Source organism: Pogoniulus pusillus, chromosome 30, assembly GCF_015220805.1.
Source record: "Pogoniulus pusillus isolate bPogPus1 chromosome 30, bPogPus1.pri, whole genome shotgun sequence".
Classification (NCBI taxonomy): Eukaryota; Metazoa; Chordata; class Aves; order Piciformes; family Lybiidae; genus Pogoniulus; species Pogoniulus pusillus.
The window spans coordinates 12,602,281-12,617,868 of record NC_087293.1 but is presented as its reverse complement, the minus strand read 5'-3'; the positions used below and the strand labels follow the sequence as shown (position 1 = coordinate 12,617,868).

Below are 15,588 nucleotides of genomic sequence, written 5' to 3'. Positions count from 1 at the left end.
GTGACTTACAGAGGCCACTGCAGAGTCAATGTACGAGCCCCCCCCCTGCCTTCTCCCGCTCCTGCACACCATTAAAGCCTTGCTTTAGTCCCTCCTCCCCTCCCGGCGCCTCCCGTTGCTGCAGGCTGCGCTCCGCCAGCCCCGCAGGGGGCGCTCCTCGCCCCCTCCCTGCGGCCGGGAGTGCGTCACCGGCAGTGCGCTACCGGAAGCAGCCCGTTCGGTTCCGGTGGCGCCGGCGCGGCGGGGACGGGAGGCAGCGACCGGCCTGAGGCTGGGCCGGGCCCGGGCGGCGCTGGGTGCGCGGACGCCATCCGTGCGGGGGCCTTGCGGTGCCCGCAAGCGCCATGTCGATGTCGCACTTGTACGGTACGGACGGGGAAGATGGGGTGGAGATGGAGAACTTCGAGGTGTCGGACTGGGACCTGCAGAACGAGTTCAACCCGCACCGGCAGCGGCACCGGCAGACCAAGGAGGAGGCCACGTACGGCGTGTGGGCCGAGCGCGACTCGGATGAGGAGCGGCCCAGCTTCGGCGGCAAGCGGTACGGCGCAGCGGCGGCGGGGAAGGGCGTCCTGGGCAGAGCCGCTCCCTCCGGGCTGCGGCTGTGCCCCGCCGGGTGGGTCTGCGGAGCTGCCTGGGTAGGGCTCGGGTGGCTGCTCCGCTTCGCAGAGGCTGTCCGGCTGTAGCTGCTGTCCGAAGCAGCACAGTCTGGGATAAGGGCTGCCCATGGTGTGAACCGTGGGGACTTTGCAAGCTCAGGGCAGAGCTCATTGCTGGCTACAGCTGCCTGAAGGGAGGCTGTAGCCAGGTGGGGTTGGGCTCTTCGCCCAGGCAGCCAGCAACAGAACAAGGGGACACAGCCTCAAGTTGTGCCGGGGAAAGTACAGTCTGGATGTTGTTGGCAGAGAGAGTGATTGGCATTGGAATGGGCTGCACAGGGAGGTGGTGGAATCGCTGTGGCTGGAGGTGTTGAAGCCAAGCGTGGAAGAGGCACTTAGTGCCATGGTCTGGTTGCTTGGGCAGGGCTGGGTGCTAGGTTGGGCTGGATGATCTTGGAGCTCTCTTCCAACCTGCTTGATTCTATGATTCCCAGGGGGAAAGAATAGTTGTACCCTGCCAAAAGCAGTGATAAAGTGCTCGTCGAGCTTAAATACTTAGCAGTCTAAGGGTCTGTTAGTCCCCAGGCTTCTGTAGGAGTGCTGCTCCCCTGGAACAGAATGCCCTCACAGGTCTCCTTTTGGTGTAGCTCCAGAGATTACTCTGCCCCTGTGAACTTCATCAGTGCTGGGCTGAAGAAGTCAGCAGCTGAGGACTTGTCAGAAGAAGACTCTGATGAAGATGAGAAGCCTGTTAAGCAGGAGGAAGTCCCTAAAGAGTTTGTACCAAAGAAGCTGAAAACAGTGAGTTATCCAGGCCATTCTCACTTCTCTGTAGTGCATTTATGAAACCTGGGCTGTAGTCAAAGGTGCTGGGAAATAACAGAGCACTAGAGACAAGGAGAAATAGTTAAGACCAGACAAAGAAGTTTCTCCTCCCGTTCAGGTGGAACCTCCTGGGTTGCAGTTTGTACCTGCTGCCCATTGTTCTGTCCCTGGGCACCACTAACAAGAACCTGGCCTCATTCTTTTGCCCCTCACAGGTCCTTCAACTCTTGCTGAGCCTTGAGCAGCTCCCCTCTGGGGCTGCTCTTCTCCAGGCTCAACAGCCCCAGGGCTCTCTGCCTTTCCTCTTGACAGAGATGCTCCAGTCCCCCAGCATCTTTTGAGCCTCCACTGGACTCTCTTCATTAGTTCCCTTCTCTGTTGAACTGGGAACCCCAGAACTGAACCTGTCATTCCAAAGGTGGCCTTACTGGGGCAGAGTAGAGGTGAAGGAGAACCTCCCTTGACCTGCTGGCCACACTCTAATACCCACCACGTTGTCAGCCTAAGCTTGTCAGGACTTTCCTTTTCCATCCTAGGAAATTCAGGAAACTTAGGTGGATGCACCAGTCCTGAGCAGAGTGATGACAACTGAATCTTTTCTGGGAAGAACCTTCTTTTTGGGTGAAACTATTCAATGCTTGGTTGTTCTGATGCCTTATGGTCGTGGTGGGGGTGTGTGTGTGTGTTTGTTTTTGTTTTACCAGGGTGGAAATTTCAAGCCCAGTCAGAAAGGCTTTGTAGGGGGAACCAAATCTTTCGTGGATTTTGGCAGCTGGGAGAGACACACAAAAGGAATTGGGCAGAAGCTTCTGCAGAAGATGGGTTATGTCCCAGGAAGAGGTCTTGGGAAGAATGCTCAAGGTACAGTGTTCATGTGTCTGGTCATTTCCTGGTAACTACTTGTTTGGAGGTTGAGTTCTTCAAAGAATGGCTTAGAAGTTCTTTCTTGTTCTCTTGTATCTCTTTCAAGTCCCATGGTTCCTGATGATATCATTCACTTATGTTTAAGTCAAAATAGGCCAAGTTTGTGCTCTTCTTGTTGTGCAAGAGCAAAAGAAGAAGTAAAAATGGAGCTGAAATGCCCAAGGTGGTCAGCTCAGAGAAGAGGAGCTGTTGTTTATGTGGTAGAGTCAACAGGCAGTGAAAGGCAGATGTGGGTAATGCTCAGCTCTGGGGAGGTTTTGGTGTGTGCTGGAATCAATGAATTTCTAGGCCCAAAGTAATGAGTGAGGAGATGCAAGAGGCCATAGTGGTAGGGGCAGGATACCAGGCTGGGTGTTTGTGCTGATTTGAGAACTGCAGGAGAACCCCTCCCTGTTCTCTCTCAGTAAACCAACTGCTCCTTCTCATCTCACTGTTGTCCTCTTAGGCATCATCAACCCCATTGAGGCCAAGCAGAGGAAAGGCAAAGGAGCTGTGGGGGCCTATGGATCAGAGAGAACCAGCCAGTCCCTGCAGGATTTCCCTGTAGTGGACTCAGAAGAAGAAGCTGAGGAGGTATTTGTGTGTTTCTGCTGTTTCCCTGCTTTGTTGTATGTACAAAGTCCAGTCCTGGTGTCAGATTCTGACATCTTCTGTGTCAGAGGACCCTGGGCTCGTTGTGGATAAGAAGCTATAAAGATGCAGCACACTAAACACATTTTTCATGTCACTGTAGTGTTCTCTGTTGTTTCTGCCTCACTTTATTCCAGTAGTCTTGCTAAAAGCTCACCCTCAAAAAGCTTCACCCCCAGGTAAATACTCTGGTTTTAGTTTAACCTAAAATTCACACCCAAAATACACCCAAGTCACTCAAACCCACCCAGAAAGGTGCTGCTGGTGTCGTGAATCTGGTGGATGACAGCCCCTGAGCCAGTTTTTCACTCAGCTTTAGCCCTCTGGCAGTTGTTTTGCTCTGCAGCATTCTTCACTGATGATTATTTTCGTGTAGAAAACAGGCAAATTTGGGGTGTGACAAAGAAGCAGCGATCATGGCTCCATTTCTTTTATCTTTTCTCCCCACTCCTTTGTTCAGGAATTTCAGAAAGAGCTCAGTCAGTGGAGGAAAGATCCGAATGGAGGCAAGAAAAAGCCCAAATACAGCTATAAAACAGTAGAAGAACTGAAAGCCAAGGGGAGGATCAATAAGAAACTTTCAGCCCCGCAGAAGGAACTGTCTCAGGTCAAGGTAAGGTTGCTAAGCCCAGAGGTGGCATCTCTGGGTAGCAGTTTGGTGGTGAGTGGTGTGTAGCTGTTGGGTGTCCTCATCAGAGGCCTGTTTGCACCTCAGACTTGAAGATCGAGGCCTTGGGCTCATCACTGAATCATATACTGGATCACTGAGTCACCTGGAATATTTGATTTAGTTTTAAACAAGTCCTTTGGCCTCAGAAAAGTGAAAATTAGCTTAAATTTGGATTTCCCCCCCCCCTTTTAATTGCAAGTTAATTGTTTCACCTTTGTCAGAGATGAAATGCTCATCCACTTGTGACAGCACAGTTGTCCTTACTGGGTTTGTACAACCAAACACAGAGTTTGTCAACCATCTTCTTGCCTCCAGGGTAGAAGAAAGGAAATTTTCTTGTGTGCATTTAATAAAACTACTCATTTAAAATCAACATGGCCTTAAAAAAGAGATAAAGATAATACCTAAAGCTTTGGTGCAGTGATGAATCTGCTGCTTGCCTCAGCACTGCTTGTAGAGTTACTCAGCGAAACTGAGATCAGAGGAGACTCTTCAGCTCTGATCCCAGGTTGAAGATTTGGAGTGAGTTGGACTTTCTAGAGGCAGTCCCTAATCCCAGAACATCAGTGTGGGTTAGTAGGTAGCTGGAAATTCCCATTTTGCTCCTTAGGAGTCTGAGATTTCCTCCTTTTTGGAGCAGGAGGTACAAGTTCTTTTGGTGAGAGCTTTTCTGTTCTTGCTCCTTGGAAGGTCATAGACATGACGGGCCGTGAGCAGAAGGTTTATTACAGCTACAGCCAGATCAGCCATAAGCACAACATCCCTGATGACAGCCCACAGCAGCCACTGGGCAAGGACTCCAAGCCCCAAGGCTTTGCCCTGCCAGAGCTGGAGCACAACCTGCAGCTCCTCATTGACATCACTGAGCAGGAGATCATCCAGAATGACCGGCAGCTGCAGTACGAGAGGGACATGGTGATTAACCTCAGCCACGAGATAGAGAAGATGTCTGAAGTCCTCTCCCACGAGGAGAAGGCCATCAGCAACCTCAGCAAGGTGCTAGACATGGTGGAGGAGTGTGAGAGGAGGATGCAGCCAGGCTGTGAGAACCCCTTAACCCTGGATGAGTGTGCAAAGATTTTTGAGACCCTTCAGGACAAGTACTACGAGGAGTACCGCATGTCTGACAGGGTGGACCTGGCAGTGGCCATCGTCTATCCCCTCATGAAAGACTACTTCAAGAACTGGGATCCCCTCAAGGTGGGTGTTTACTTTCATTTACCTGCACTTGGTGCCTCAAGTAGTCTTTATTACCTTGACTTCCCTCAACTTCTTGTGCCACATTCCTGGAGAGATGGAAAACAAACCCAAACTCCACTCTCACACTTTGCTATGACCAAAGGCTACAAAGTTCTGAAGTTCTACAAAGAGACCAACAGTGTAAGAGCTTGAAAGGTTAAAATGAATCCTTTTCCTGGGTGCTGGGAAGAAAAAGTAGATGAAAGCCAAGGCTAATCGTTGCAAAAGCAGGAGAGGTCTGTCTGTCAGCTAGTCAGATGTGTGCTGCTTAATGCTAGGTGAGAGTCTGAATTCTCTCTGTACCCCTTAGTTCAGACTCTCCTCCTTACCCCCACCCTGGAGGCATGTTCAATCCATACAGTGAGATTCTCCTCCTGTGGACCTCTACTAATAGTAGAACTATTTGGGTTGGAAGAGACTTTTAATATCATCGAGGCCAAACTTCAACCCAGCACTGCTGTAGCCTTCAAACCAGGTCCCCAAGTGCCATGTCCACACACTGCTTGAACACCTCCAGGGATGGTGACTCCACCACTTCCCTGGGTAAAATCACTGAACTTTAGAAGTTGGGAGAGACCTCCAGAGATCATCCAGTCCACCCTCCCTGCCAGGGCAGGATCTCCAAGGGTAGTTCACACAGTTCCAGAGATGGAGACTCCACAACCTCTCTGGGCAGCCTGTTCCAGGGCTCCGTCATCCTCACTGTAAAGAAGTTTCTCCTGCTGAGGTGAAACCTTCTATGTTCCATTTTTTAGCTGTTGCTCCTCATCTTATTGCTGCTGAGCACTGAAAAGAGCTTGGCCCCAGGCACTTGACACCCACCCCTCAGATATTTGTACCCATTGATCAGATTTCCTCTCGGTCTTCTCCAGTCTAAACAGCCTCAGGGCTCTCAGTCTCTCTCCATAGAGGAGGTGCTTAAGTCCCCCAATCATTCTCATGTCTCTCTGGACTCTCTCCAGCAGGTCACTGTATTCTCTTGAACTGGGAAGCCCAAAGATGATGGCTACAAGCTCCCAGCCTCCCCTTAGAGTGGGTGAGAAAGCTGTGGCTGAGTAGACCATCCTCAGTGTCCCACCAGCCTGCTCCAGCTGGACTCAAGGAGAAGAATAAAAGCTGCTCCTGTGTTCTCATTTCCAGGATTGCTCCTATGGCACAGAGATCATTGCCAAGTGGAAGAGCCTGCTGGAGAACGACCAGCTCTTATCACACGGTGGTCAGGACCTCTCCACAGATGCTTTTCACAGGTGAGGAGCAAACCAGTTGTACTTTGTTGCAGCACCTTCCAGTGCTGCCTTCCTCAGGGCTGGAAAAGTCCAAATAGCAGCATGCTTTCCAGATGATTCTCTTGATGTCTCTGTTCCAATCCAGCTGTCTACAAATCTCAACAGCTTTTAGATATCATTTCCATTGGGTTTACTGAGGCCTGGGGCTGTAGCTTTAAGTTTCACTCTGGTTTATTGATCTCTTTCTTTGCAGGCTGATGTGGGAAATCTGGATGCCTTGTGTCAGGAACATCGTGGCACAGTGGCAGCCAAGGAACTGTGGATCAATGGTGGATTTCTTGGATAGCTGGGTGAATGTGGTTCCTATCTGGATGCTGGAAAACATCCTGGATCAGCTTGTCTTCCCCAAGCTACAGAAGGAGGTGAGGTGGGAGGGCTGGGTTAGAATGAAGCCATGTTCTGAACCAGTATCATAGAATCAAGCAGGTTGGAGGAGACTTCCAAGCTCAGCCAGTCCAGCCTAGCACCCAGCCCTGTCCAACCAACCAGACCATGGCACTAAGTGCCTCAGCCAGGCTTTGCTTGAACACTTCCAGGAGTGGTGACTCCACCACCAACCTGGGCAGCCCATTCCAATGCCAGTCACTTCCTCCTAACATCCAGCCTAGACCTCCCCTGGCACAACTTGAGGCTGTGTCCCCTTGTTCTATTGCTGGGTGCCTGGGTTCACCTTGGGGCCACTCACTCCAACCCCACCTGGCTACAACCTCCCTTCAGGTAGTTGTAGACAGCAATGAGCTCTGCCCTGAGCCTCCTCTGCTGCAGGCTGCACACCCCCAGCTTCCTCAGCCTCTCCTCACAGGGCTGTGCTCCGGGCCCCTCATCAGCTTCGTTGCCCTTCTCTGGACACCATCCAGTACCTCAGCATCTCTCTTGAATGGAGGAGCCCAGAACTGGACACAGCACTCAAGGTGTGGCCTGAGTAGTGCTGAGCACAGGGGCAGAAGAACCTCTCTTGTCCCGCTGCCCACACTGCTCCTGAGCCAGCCCAGGATGCCATTATAGAAGATTGCACTGTGGCTGCTCTTGCATCTGGCAAGATATACTGGACCTATTTTGAACTTTCCTGTTCTACCTGCAGGTTGAAAACTGGAATCCTTTGACAGACACAGTCCCAATCCATTCGTGGATCCACCCCTGGCTGCCCCTGATGCAGGCACGACTGGAGCCTCTCTACTCCCCCATCAGAAACAAGTTGGCAAATGCCCTGCAGAAGTGGCACCCCAGTGACTCCTCTGCCAAGCTGATCCTGCAGCCCTGGAAGGATGTCTTCACACCAGGGTCCTGGGAGGCTTTCATGGTCAAGAACATTGTGCCCAAGCTAGGTGAGACAAGCCAAACTCTGCTGGATTTCTGCAGCCTGCTGGCATGGCTCTCCTTTCAGGGAGCTGCAAAGAGCAGTGAGGTCTCCCCTCAGCCTCCTCTTCTCCAGACTGAACAACCCCAGTTCCTTCAACTGCTCCTCACCAGCTCTGTTCTCCAGACCCTTCACCAGCTTTGTTGCCCTTCCTTGGGCCCACTTGAGCCTCTCTGTCTTGGTTGGATCTCACATTCAGCCATGCAGACTGGCTGAAAGGCTCAAACCAGTTTGAACCAACCAATCAAACATTTTGAGTGTCTCAATTCTGGCAACAAAGTGTAACCAGCAGAAATTTTGGGGGGGTTTTGTGGTGGCAGGGATCATAGATCCATAGAATGCTTTGGCTTGGAAGGGACCCCAAAGATCATCTAGTTCCAACCACCCTACCATAGGCAGGGACACCTCCCACTAGATCAGGTTGCTCAAAGCCTCATCTACCCTGGCCTTGGGTAATACACAGTATGAGTGCTCCTCACTTGAGGTTCCTAGTGGCAGGTCAATAAAACTGGGGGGCAGGTCAATAAAACTGGGGGTCAGGTCCTTGTCTAACTCTCCTTCCCTTTTTCCTAGGGATGTGTTTGAATGAGCTCATCATAAACCCTCACCAGCAGCACATGGATGCCTTCTACTGGGTGATTGACTGGGAGGGGATGATTTCTGTCTCCAGCCTCGTTGGATTGCTAGAGAAGCACTTCTTCCCAAAGTGGCTGCAGGTGAGAAGTGATGGAGGCTGAGGGGATGGGATTGACTCACTGTGGTGAGCGACTCTTGCCCAGGAATGGCTTTAATGGTTGATGTCAGGAGACCTAATAGCAGCCTTCCAGTACCTGAAGGAGGCCTACAAGAAGGATGGAGAGAGACTGGAGTGATGGGATGAGGGCTTCAGTGGCTTCACACTAGAGAAGAGCAGATTTAGACTGGATGTTGGGAACAAGTTCTGCACCATGAAGGTGGTGGAACACAGGAACAGTTTGCCTAGGTTGGTTTTTGGGGCCCTATCATAGAATAGAATCATAGAATCAGCCAGTTCGGAAGAGACCTCCAAGATCATCCAGTCCAACCTAGCACCCAGCCCTAGCCCTGGAGAAATTTAAGATGAGACTCAAAGGGGCTCTGGGCACCCTGATCTGGTTGAGGATGCCCCTGCTGACTGCAGAGAGGGTTGGACTGGATGACCTTTGGAGGTCCCTTCCAGCCCAGCCTATTCTCTGCTTCTGTGAAGTACCTGGAGGTGCCTCAGCTTTAGAAGTATCAAAGGGGGCAGTTTCCACTCAGAACTCCAGCCCCATCAGAACAGGCACTTCTGAGGCTGTCCCTGTCCTTTCTTTCACTGAAAGCTCTGTGATAAATTAAGTGACAAGAAGAACTCTCCTCCATACTTGACCCTGCTCTTGCTTTGCAGGTGCTCTGCTCTTGGCTTAGTAACAGCCCCAATTACGAAGAGATCACCAAGTGGTACCTGGGTTGGAAGTCCATGTTCTCAGACCAAGTGCTGGCACATCCATCCATCAAGGACAAGTTCAATGAAGCTCTTGACATCATGAACAGGGCTGTCTCCTCCAGCGTTGGTGAGTGGCTCTGCTCCAGTGTTTGGTTGCTGTGAGGCTGTATTTCGACGCGGCCCTGCCCATAGTCAGCTGGCATCTCTGAGCAGTGAATTCAGAGTGGGTTTTCTTCTTGTGTCCACAAATAACCCTTCTGAGGTGCTGCTCAGTTGTTCTGTGCTTCACTGAAGCAGGAACAGCTTTTTGGTGGCTGGCTGCCTGCACCATTAAGCCACTGATTGTTTCTGTCTGGCCCAGTTCTGGTGTGTTTTATGTCAGTCAGGGACTGAGTCATCACTGCTTAGAGGTGTTGACTTCCAAAGCTGTCACTTGTTGGGTTTTGTTCTTTACAGTCAGGTTCTGGCTCTTCTCCTTAGCTGTAGAGCAGTTGCTTCCACCTGACTCTCCCTGGGACCTAAAAAAAGATTGCTAGGAATTCCCTAGGAATTTTAAACTGGATAAGAAGGGAGCAGCACCTGAGATGTCTCCTGTACTTCAAGACTGAGAAATCCTTGCCTGCATTTCTCTCACCTGCAGTGTGGTGGAGAATCTGCAGGAGGAACAGGCAGGATTCCTGAGGCCTGTGTGAAATGTTCCTTTTCTAGCTGTGGGGAAATCATACAACTGGAAGCAAGCTGGGAATGTCCAGCCTGGAGAAGAGAGAGCTCCAGGGAGACCTTCTGGCAGCCTTTCAGTGCTTAAAGGGGCCAAGGAGAAAGCTGGAGACAGACTTTTGAGCAGGGCCTGTTGGGACAGGACAAGGGACGAGGGTTTGAAATGAAAGAGGGAGATTCAGAGTGGAGAGAAGGGAGAAATGTTTGACACTGAGGGTGCTGAGAGCCTGGCCCAGGTTGCCCAGAGTGGTGGTGGGAGATGTCTCATCCCTGGCACCATTGCAGGTCAGCTTATTTGGAGCTCAGAGCAACTTGCTCTAGTTGTAGATGTCCCTGTTGACTGCAGAAGGTTTGGATTGGATGAGCATTGATGTTCCCTTCCCACCCAAACCAGTCTGGAATTCCATGAGTGTGTCTTTGTGTCTTGGAGTTTCCTCATATACCTGCCACAAGGAAAGGGCCCACAGCCTTGTTAGCAGATTTGTTGTCTCCAAACAGGACCTTATGGAATCATAGAATCATTAAGGTTGAAAAAGTCCTCCAAGATCATTCCCCCCCATGGCCATCAAACCACATCCCACAGCACCACGGCCACACGTTCCTTGCGCACCTCCAGGGACGGTGACTCCACCACCACCTCTCTGGGCAGCCTGTTCCAACGCCTGCCCACTCTTGCAGCAAAGAAATGGTTCCTAATCTCCAGCCTCACCCCTGGTTTGCAGAGGTGCTGTCTCTGCACAGAGGAGCTCCTTTTCAGAGCCTGTCTCTCTCCAAGCAGGTGGCTACATGCAGCCAGGCGCTCGCGAGAACATCGCCTACCTGACGCACACGGAGCGCAGGAAGGACTTCCAGTACGAGGCCATGCAGGAGCGGCGAGAGGCTGAGAACATGGCCCAGCGTGGCATTGGCATGGCTGCCAGCTCTGTCCCCATGAACTTCAAAGACCTGATTCAGACCAAAGCAGAGGAGCACAACATCGTCTTCATGCCTGTGATCGGCAAGCGGCACGAGGGGAAGCAGCTCTACACCTTCGGCCGCATCGTCATCTACATCGACAGGGGGGTTGTGTTTGTGCAAGGGGAGAAGACCTGGGTGCCAACCTCTCTGCAGAGCCTCATCGACATGGCCAAGTGAGGGCCTTGCTCCAGGCTCTGGTGCCCATCTGACTGCTGGTTTTAGTGTGAGTATAAAATAAAGCTTTGTCAATAGCGACACTCCAGGTTTTTTTTCCCGGGAGGAGCTCTTCAGGCAGTGGTAAATGAATTGGCAGCTCTGGAAGTCAGTGTTGAGGGAGGAAGGAGTGATTCCAGCACTGGCATCAGCAATAGTGGGGCCAGCAGGGATTGTCCCTCTGCACTGGGCACTGGTGAAGACACATCTTTGAGCGTTGGGTTCAGCTTTGGGCAGCTTGGTTCAAGGATATTGAGGGGCTGGAGTGTTGCCAGAGCAGGGCAACAAAGCTGAAAGGTCTGGAGGACAGGGCTGGTGAGGAGCAGCTAAGGGAACTGGGGGTGTTCAGCCTGGAGAAGAGGATGCTGAAGGGAGACCTCATTGCTGCCTACAGCTCCCTAAAAGGAGGCTGAAGCCAGGTGGGAATTGGTCTCTACTCCCAAGGAACCAGAGACAGAACAAGAGGAAATGGCCTCAAGTTGCTTCAACAGAGGTTTAGGTTGGACACGAGGAACAATTTCTTCCCCAAAAGGATTGTCAAAGGCCTGGCCCAGGCTTCCTAGGGCAGTGGTGGAGCCCCTATCCATGGAGGGGTTTCAAAGCCATGGAGATGTGGTGCTAAGGTTTAGTGGTGAGCTGGCAGTGCTGGCTTCACAGTTGGCTTGGATGGCCTGAAAGGTCTCTTCCAACCAAAACAATTCTATGAATTCCTCAATCCAGATCCCAAATCCCCTTCCCCACTGACCCCAGCTTAGGACTTCCCCAGTATCTGCCCCCAGCATCAGTGGTGACAGTGGTGACATCAGGGGTTGGGTTCCACATTGGTTTGTATCTATTTGTATGTTTAATAATTGTATTATTTCCATTAAAGCTGATTTAGTTTCTTTCCTACCCCATCAGTCTCTCTTCCTTATTCCTTTTCTCTTTGGGAAGCAGAAGGGTTCATGGAGAACCTTAGGGCTGGCCAGGCCCCCAGATGAGTGCCTAACAGGTACCAGAGGAGCAGTTGTTGCAGTGCAATGGTTTCACAGGTAGGTGCAGTTACATCTCTGCTGCAGCTGAGTCAAACCTAGCTTTACCTTTTATTAAATAACCTAGATACAAAAATGTCCCAGTGCTTGGCTACTGCTTTTGATGCTGTCACCAGCTTCAGCTCAGCAGTGCAGGAGCTGCCGTGGAAGACAACACAGCCCCAAGGTCCCCTTCTGCTGTAGAGAGGGGTCAGGACTCTGCTGCAATGGGGCTGCACTCATGAGCTTTGTCCTCCCTCCTGATGATCTCCAGGTTGTCACAGTCCTCGTATGTTGGCTCCTCCACAAAGTCCCAGATCTCAGGGGAGAGCTCCTGTAACTTTTCCAAGGGAAACCAATGGATGGAAGTGTCATTAAAGGTGTCCAGGTACTGAGGGTGGGCCGGGAGTGCCACTTCCTCTGTCACCTTCAGCACCTAAAGAGCATTGAGAGAACAAGTTCAGCCTGGGAAGGGTAAGATGGTGACAACTCAAACCCTGCGTGCAGCATGATCCCAGACGGGACCTCTGGACGTCGCTCACTCCAAGCCTCCTGCTGGAGCAGGAGCACACAAAGCAGCTTGCCCAGGATCACAATGGCCAGGTGGGTTTGGAAGTTCTGCAGGAGACTTCACAGCCTCTCTGGGCAGTCTGCCCTAGCACCCCCACAGCAAAGTTTCTGCTGTTGAGATGGAACCTCCTGAGTTCCACTTTGTGCCTATTTCCCCTTGTCCTGTCACTGGGCACCACTGAGAAGAGCCTGGCCCCAGCCTCTTGCCCCCCACAGGTCCTTTAGCTCTTGCTGAGCCTTGAGCAGATGCCCTCTGGGGCTGCTTTTCTCCAGGTTCAGCAGCCCCAAGGCTCTCAGCCTTTCCTCCTCACAGAGCTGCTCCAGGCCCTTCAGCATCTTAGGGGCCTCCACTGTAGTTTCCTGTCTCTCGACCTGGTCCTCCAGATGTGGCCTCACTAGGACAGAGTAGAGGGGGAGAACCTCCCTTAATCTGCTGGCCACATTCTTCTTCACAGCCCCCAGGAGCCCATTTGCCTTCTTGGCCACAAAGGGCACATTGCTGGCTTGTGGGAACTTGTCCACCAGCACTCCCCGGTCCCTTCTCCAGAGCTGCTCTCCAGCAGGTCCCCTCTCACCTGTACTGGTGCAGGAGGTTCTTCCTTCCCAGGGGCAGGACTCTACACTTGACCTGGTTGAATTTCATGAGGTTTCTCTCCCCCATCTCTCCAGCCTGTCCAACACAGCCTCACAGGGTTTCTGCCACTCTTCCTAGTTTGCTATCACCAGCAAAGTGGTTGAGTGTCTACTTCACCTCTTCAACCACGTTGTTGATGAAGATGTTAAACAAGGCTGGACCCAGCACTGACCCTAGACACTGCAGAAAGATCCTGAAGTGATTCACTTTTATACTGCAGCAGCCAGGACAAAAGCTTTTGTAATGAACCACCCTCTGCAACTCCATTCTCACAAAAAAAAAAGGGGCTGTGGCTACACAGCAATGAGAAGAAATGAACATCTCCTACCTTTGCTATGTAGGAATAATCTCTCCTCAAGATTCTTGGCAGCAACCTGGAAGAACAAAAATCTCCAGTGTTAAGATGTGATCTTCCTGTGAGTTCAGACAAGTCTTTTGGACAGGAAAGGGGAAAGCTTGAGCAGGGCAGATTTAGACTGGGTAGTGGGAAGAAATTCTTCTCATTGAAGGTGGGGAGATACTGGAACAGGCTGCCCAGGGAGGTGTTCAAGGCCAGGTTGGATGAGTCCTTGAGCAACCTAGGCTAGTGGGAGATGTCCCTGCCCATGGCAGGGGAGTTGAAACGAGATGACCTTTAAGGTCCCTTCTAACCCTTAATTATTCTATGTCTCTATATGACAGCAAGATGAAAACGAGTAGAACATGGGAATCACTGTCAGCAGCAGCAGGACAAAGGGGTGAAGGCAGGCAGGAGGAGGAGGGGGGGCTGCACACACCGTTCCTCGATGCCTCTGAAGCTGTTCCCGATGATCACCAGCTTGGGCAGGGCCCCCAGGGACCAGTTCCTCCACAGCAGGTTGTTGTACAGAGCGTTCCCACAGTGCACCATGTAGAACAGCGTGGCTGAGCCCTCAACGTCGTGCTTGCCCTCCTGCCCACGGTGTGCAAACAGTGCCCATTGCACCGTGGGGCTGCCACTGCCCTCACCTTGTCCTTCCCCTCCTGCCCACGGTGTGCAAACAGTGCCCATTGCACCGTGGGGCTGCCACTGCCCTCACCTCGTCCTTCCCCTCCTGCCCACGGTGTGCAAACAGAGCCATTGCACCGTGGGGCTGCCACTGCCCTCACCTTGTCCTTCCCCTCCTGCCCACGGTGTGCAAACAGTGCCCATTGCACCGTGGGGCTGCCACTGCCCTCACCTCGTCTTTCCCCTCCTGCCCACGGTGTGCAAACAGTGCCCATTGCACCGTGGGGCTGCCACTGCCCTCACCTCGTGTTTCTCTTCTTGCACCTCAAACCAGCTGATCCTACCACAGCAGGGACCGGGAGGTGCCCCCCACCCCTCTCCCCCTCCCACTCTGGTTCCCTGGCATCTACCGGGCGCTGCTTGGTGCCCCCACCCGCCGCGCCTGCCCTCCCGCACCTTAAACCAAGCGGTGCTGTCACAGCAGGGGTGGGTTGGTGCCCCCATACCCTTCTCCCCGTGCCTCCCCCGCCCCGCTTCACGTTCCGGTGGATGCTGGACGCTGTGTGCATCCCGGGGCTGGTCACTCAGGATGGGACCCCCGGGGGTCGCGGGTGGGAAGTGTCCATCCCCGCAGCCCCCGCTCACCTCGTTCTCCGGGAGCAGCCGCAGCCCCAGCTCTGCCAGCACCGCCGCCTCCCGCTCCGAGAACACGGGGTCGAAGAGGGAGCACCGGGCCGGTGGCACCTGCGGGGAGAGCGGCAGCTGTCAGCAGGGCACCGAGGCACAGAGACCCCCGCGCAGTGCCGGCTGCGGCGCTCACCCCCAGCTCCTCCAGCAGCAGCAGCAGGAAGGCGAGCTGGTCCCGGGCGATAGGGCAGCCGCCGAACCGGCCCAGCCCGTAGCAGACGCAGCGGGCAGGTAGCTCCGCGCCGCCGCCCAGCCGGGCCCGCACGGCTCCTGCGGACGCGGAGAGGAGGAGAAGAGGCGTCAGGCGCGGGCAGGGCAGCGAGGGGACGGTTCCGCTTCTCCTCCCCGATCCCCCGCTCCACACGCACCGGCGCTCGCCGCCCAGAAGCCGGAGCTCAGCAGATCGTCCCTGCGGGAAGAGCGCAGCTTCAGCGGGGCCCGGTGCGCCCGCGGGGGACACGCACTGGGGCCAGCGCAGAGACTCACCGGGCCTCTCGCAGCCTCCTTAGCACCGCTCCGCCGTCCTCCGCCACCTCGTCCGCTCCGCCCCGCCGCCGCCGCCGCCTCCTTCTCCCGCCCGCTGCCGCCATCTCCGGCCCGGTCCCGCTCGGCCACCGTAGCGCCGGGGGACACGTGGGCGCTGTCACATGAGCGGAAGCGGAGAGCGCGGCGGGTCGCACCGGCGGGTCGCACCGGCGGGTCGCACCGGCGGGTCGCACCGGCGGGTCGCACCGGCGGGTCGCACCGGCGGGTCGCACCGGCGGGTCGCACCGGCGGGTCGCACCGGCGGGTCGCACCGGCGGGTCGCACCGGCGGGTCGCACCGGCGGGTCGCACCGGCGGGTCGCACCGGCGGGTCG

At 53.8% G+C, this 15,588-nt stretch overlaps 2 protein-coding genes across 2 annotated transcripts; one reads left to right on the top strand and one right to left on the bottom strand.

Moving 5' to 3' along the window:
* Positions 1-216: 216 nt before the first annotated feature.
* Positions 217-11,752, top strand: TFIP11 (tuftelin interacting protein 11). The gene is made up of 12 exons (XM_064169028.1): positions 217-541; positions 1,247-1,400; positions 2,129-2,285; positions 2,794-2,921; positions 3,439-3,591; positions 4,339-4,848; positions 6,028-6,134; positions 6,367-6,535; positions 7,255-7,498; positions 8,104-8,246; positions 8,936-9,101; positions 10,470-11,752. The coding sequence occupies exons 1-12, from the start codon at positions 345-347 to the stop codon at positions 10,823-10,825; spliced, it is 2,484 nt and encodes an 827-aa protein (XP_064025098.1). The 5' UTR covers positions 217-344; the 3' UTR covers positions 10,826-11,752.
* A 159-nt stretch (positions 11,753-11,911) lies between these two features.
* SRRD (SRR1 domain containing) lies at positions 11,912-15,357 on the bottom strand. Its single transcript, XM_064169030.1, has 7 exons — positions 15,216-15,357; positions 15,098-15,138; positions 14,863-14,999; positions 14,688-14,786; positions 13,852-14,006; positions 13,404-13,449; positions 11,912-12,307 (listed from the first exon to the last, which is right to left on the bottom strand). The coding sequence occupies exons 1-7, from the start codon at positions 15,317-15,319 to the stop codon at positions 12,083-12,085; spliced, it is 807 nt and encodes a 268-aa protein (XP_064025100.1). The 5' UTR covers positions 15,320-15,357; the 3' UTR covers positions 11,912-12,082.
* Between the last annotated feature and the right edge of the window lie 231 nt (positions 15,358-15,588).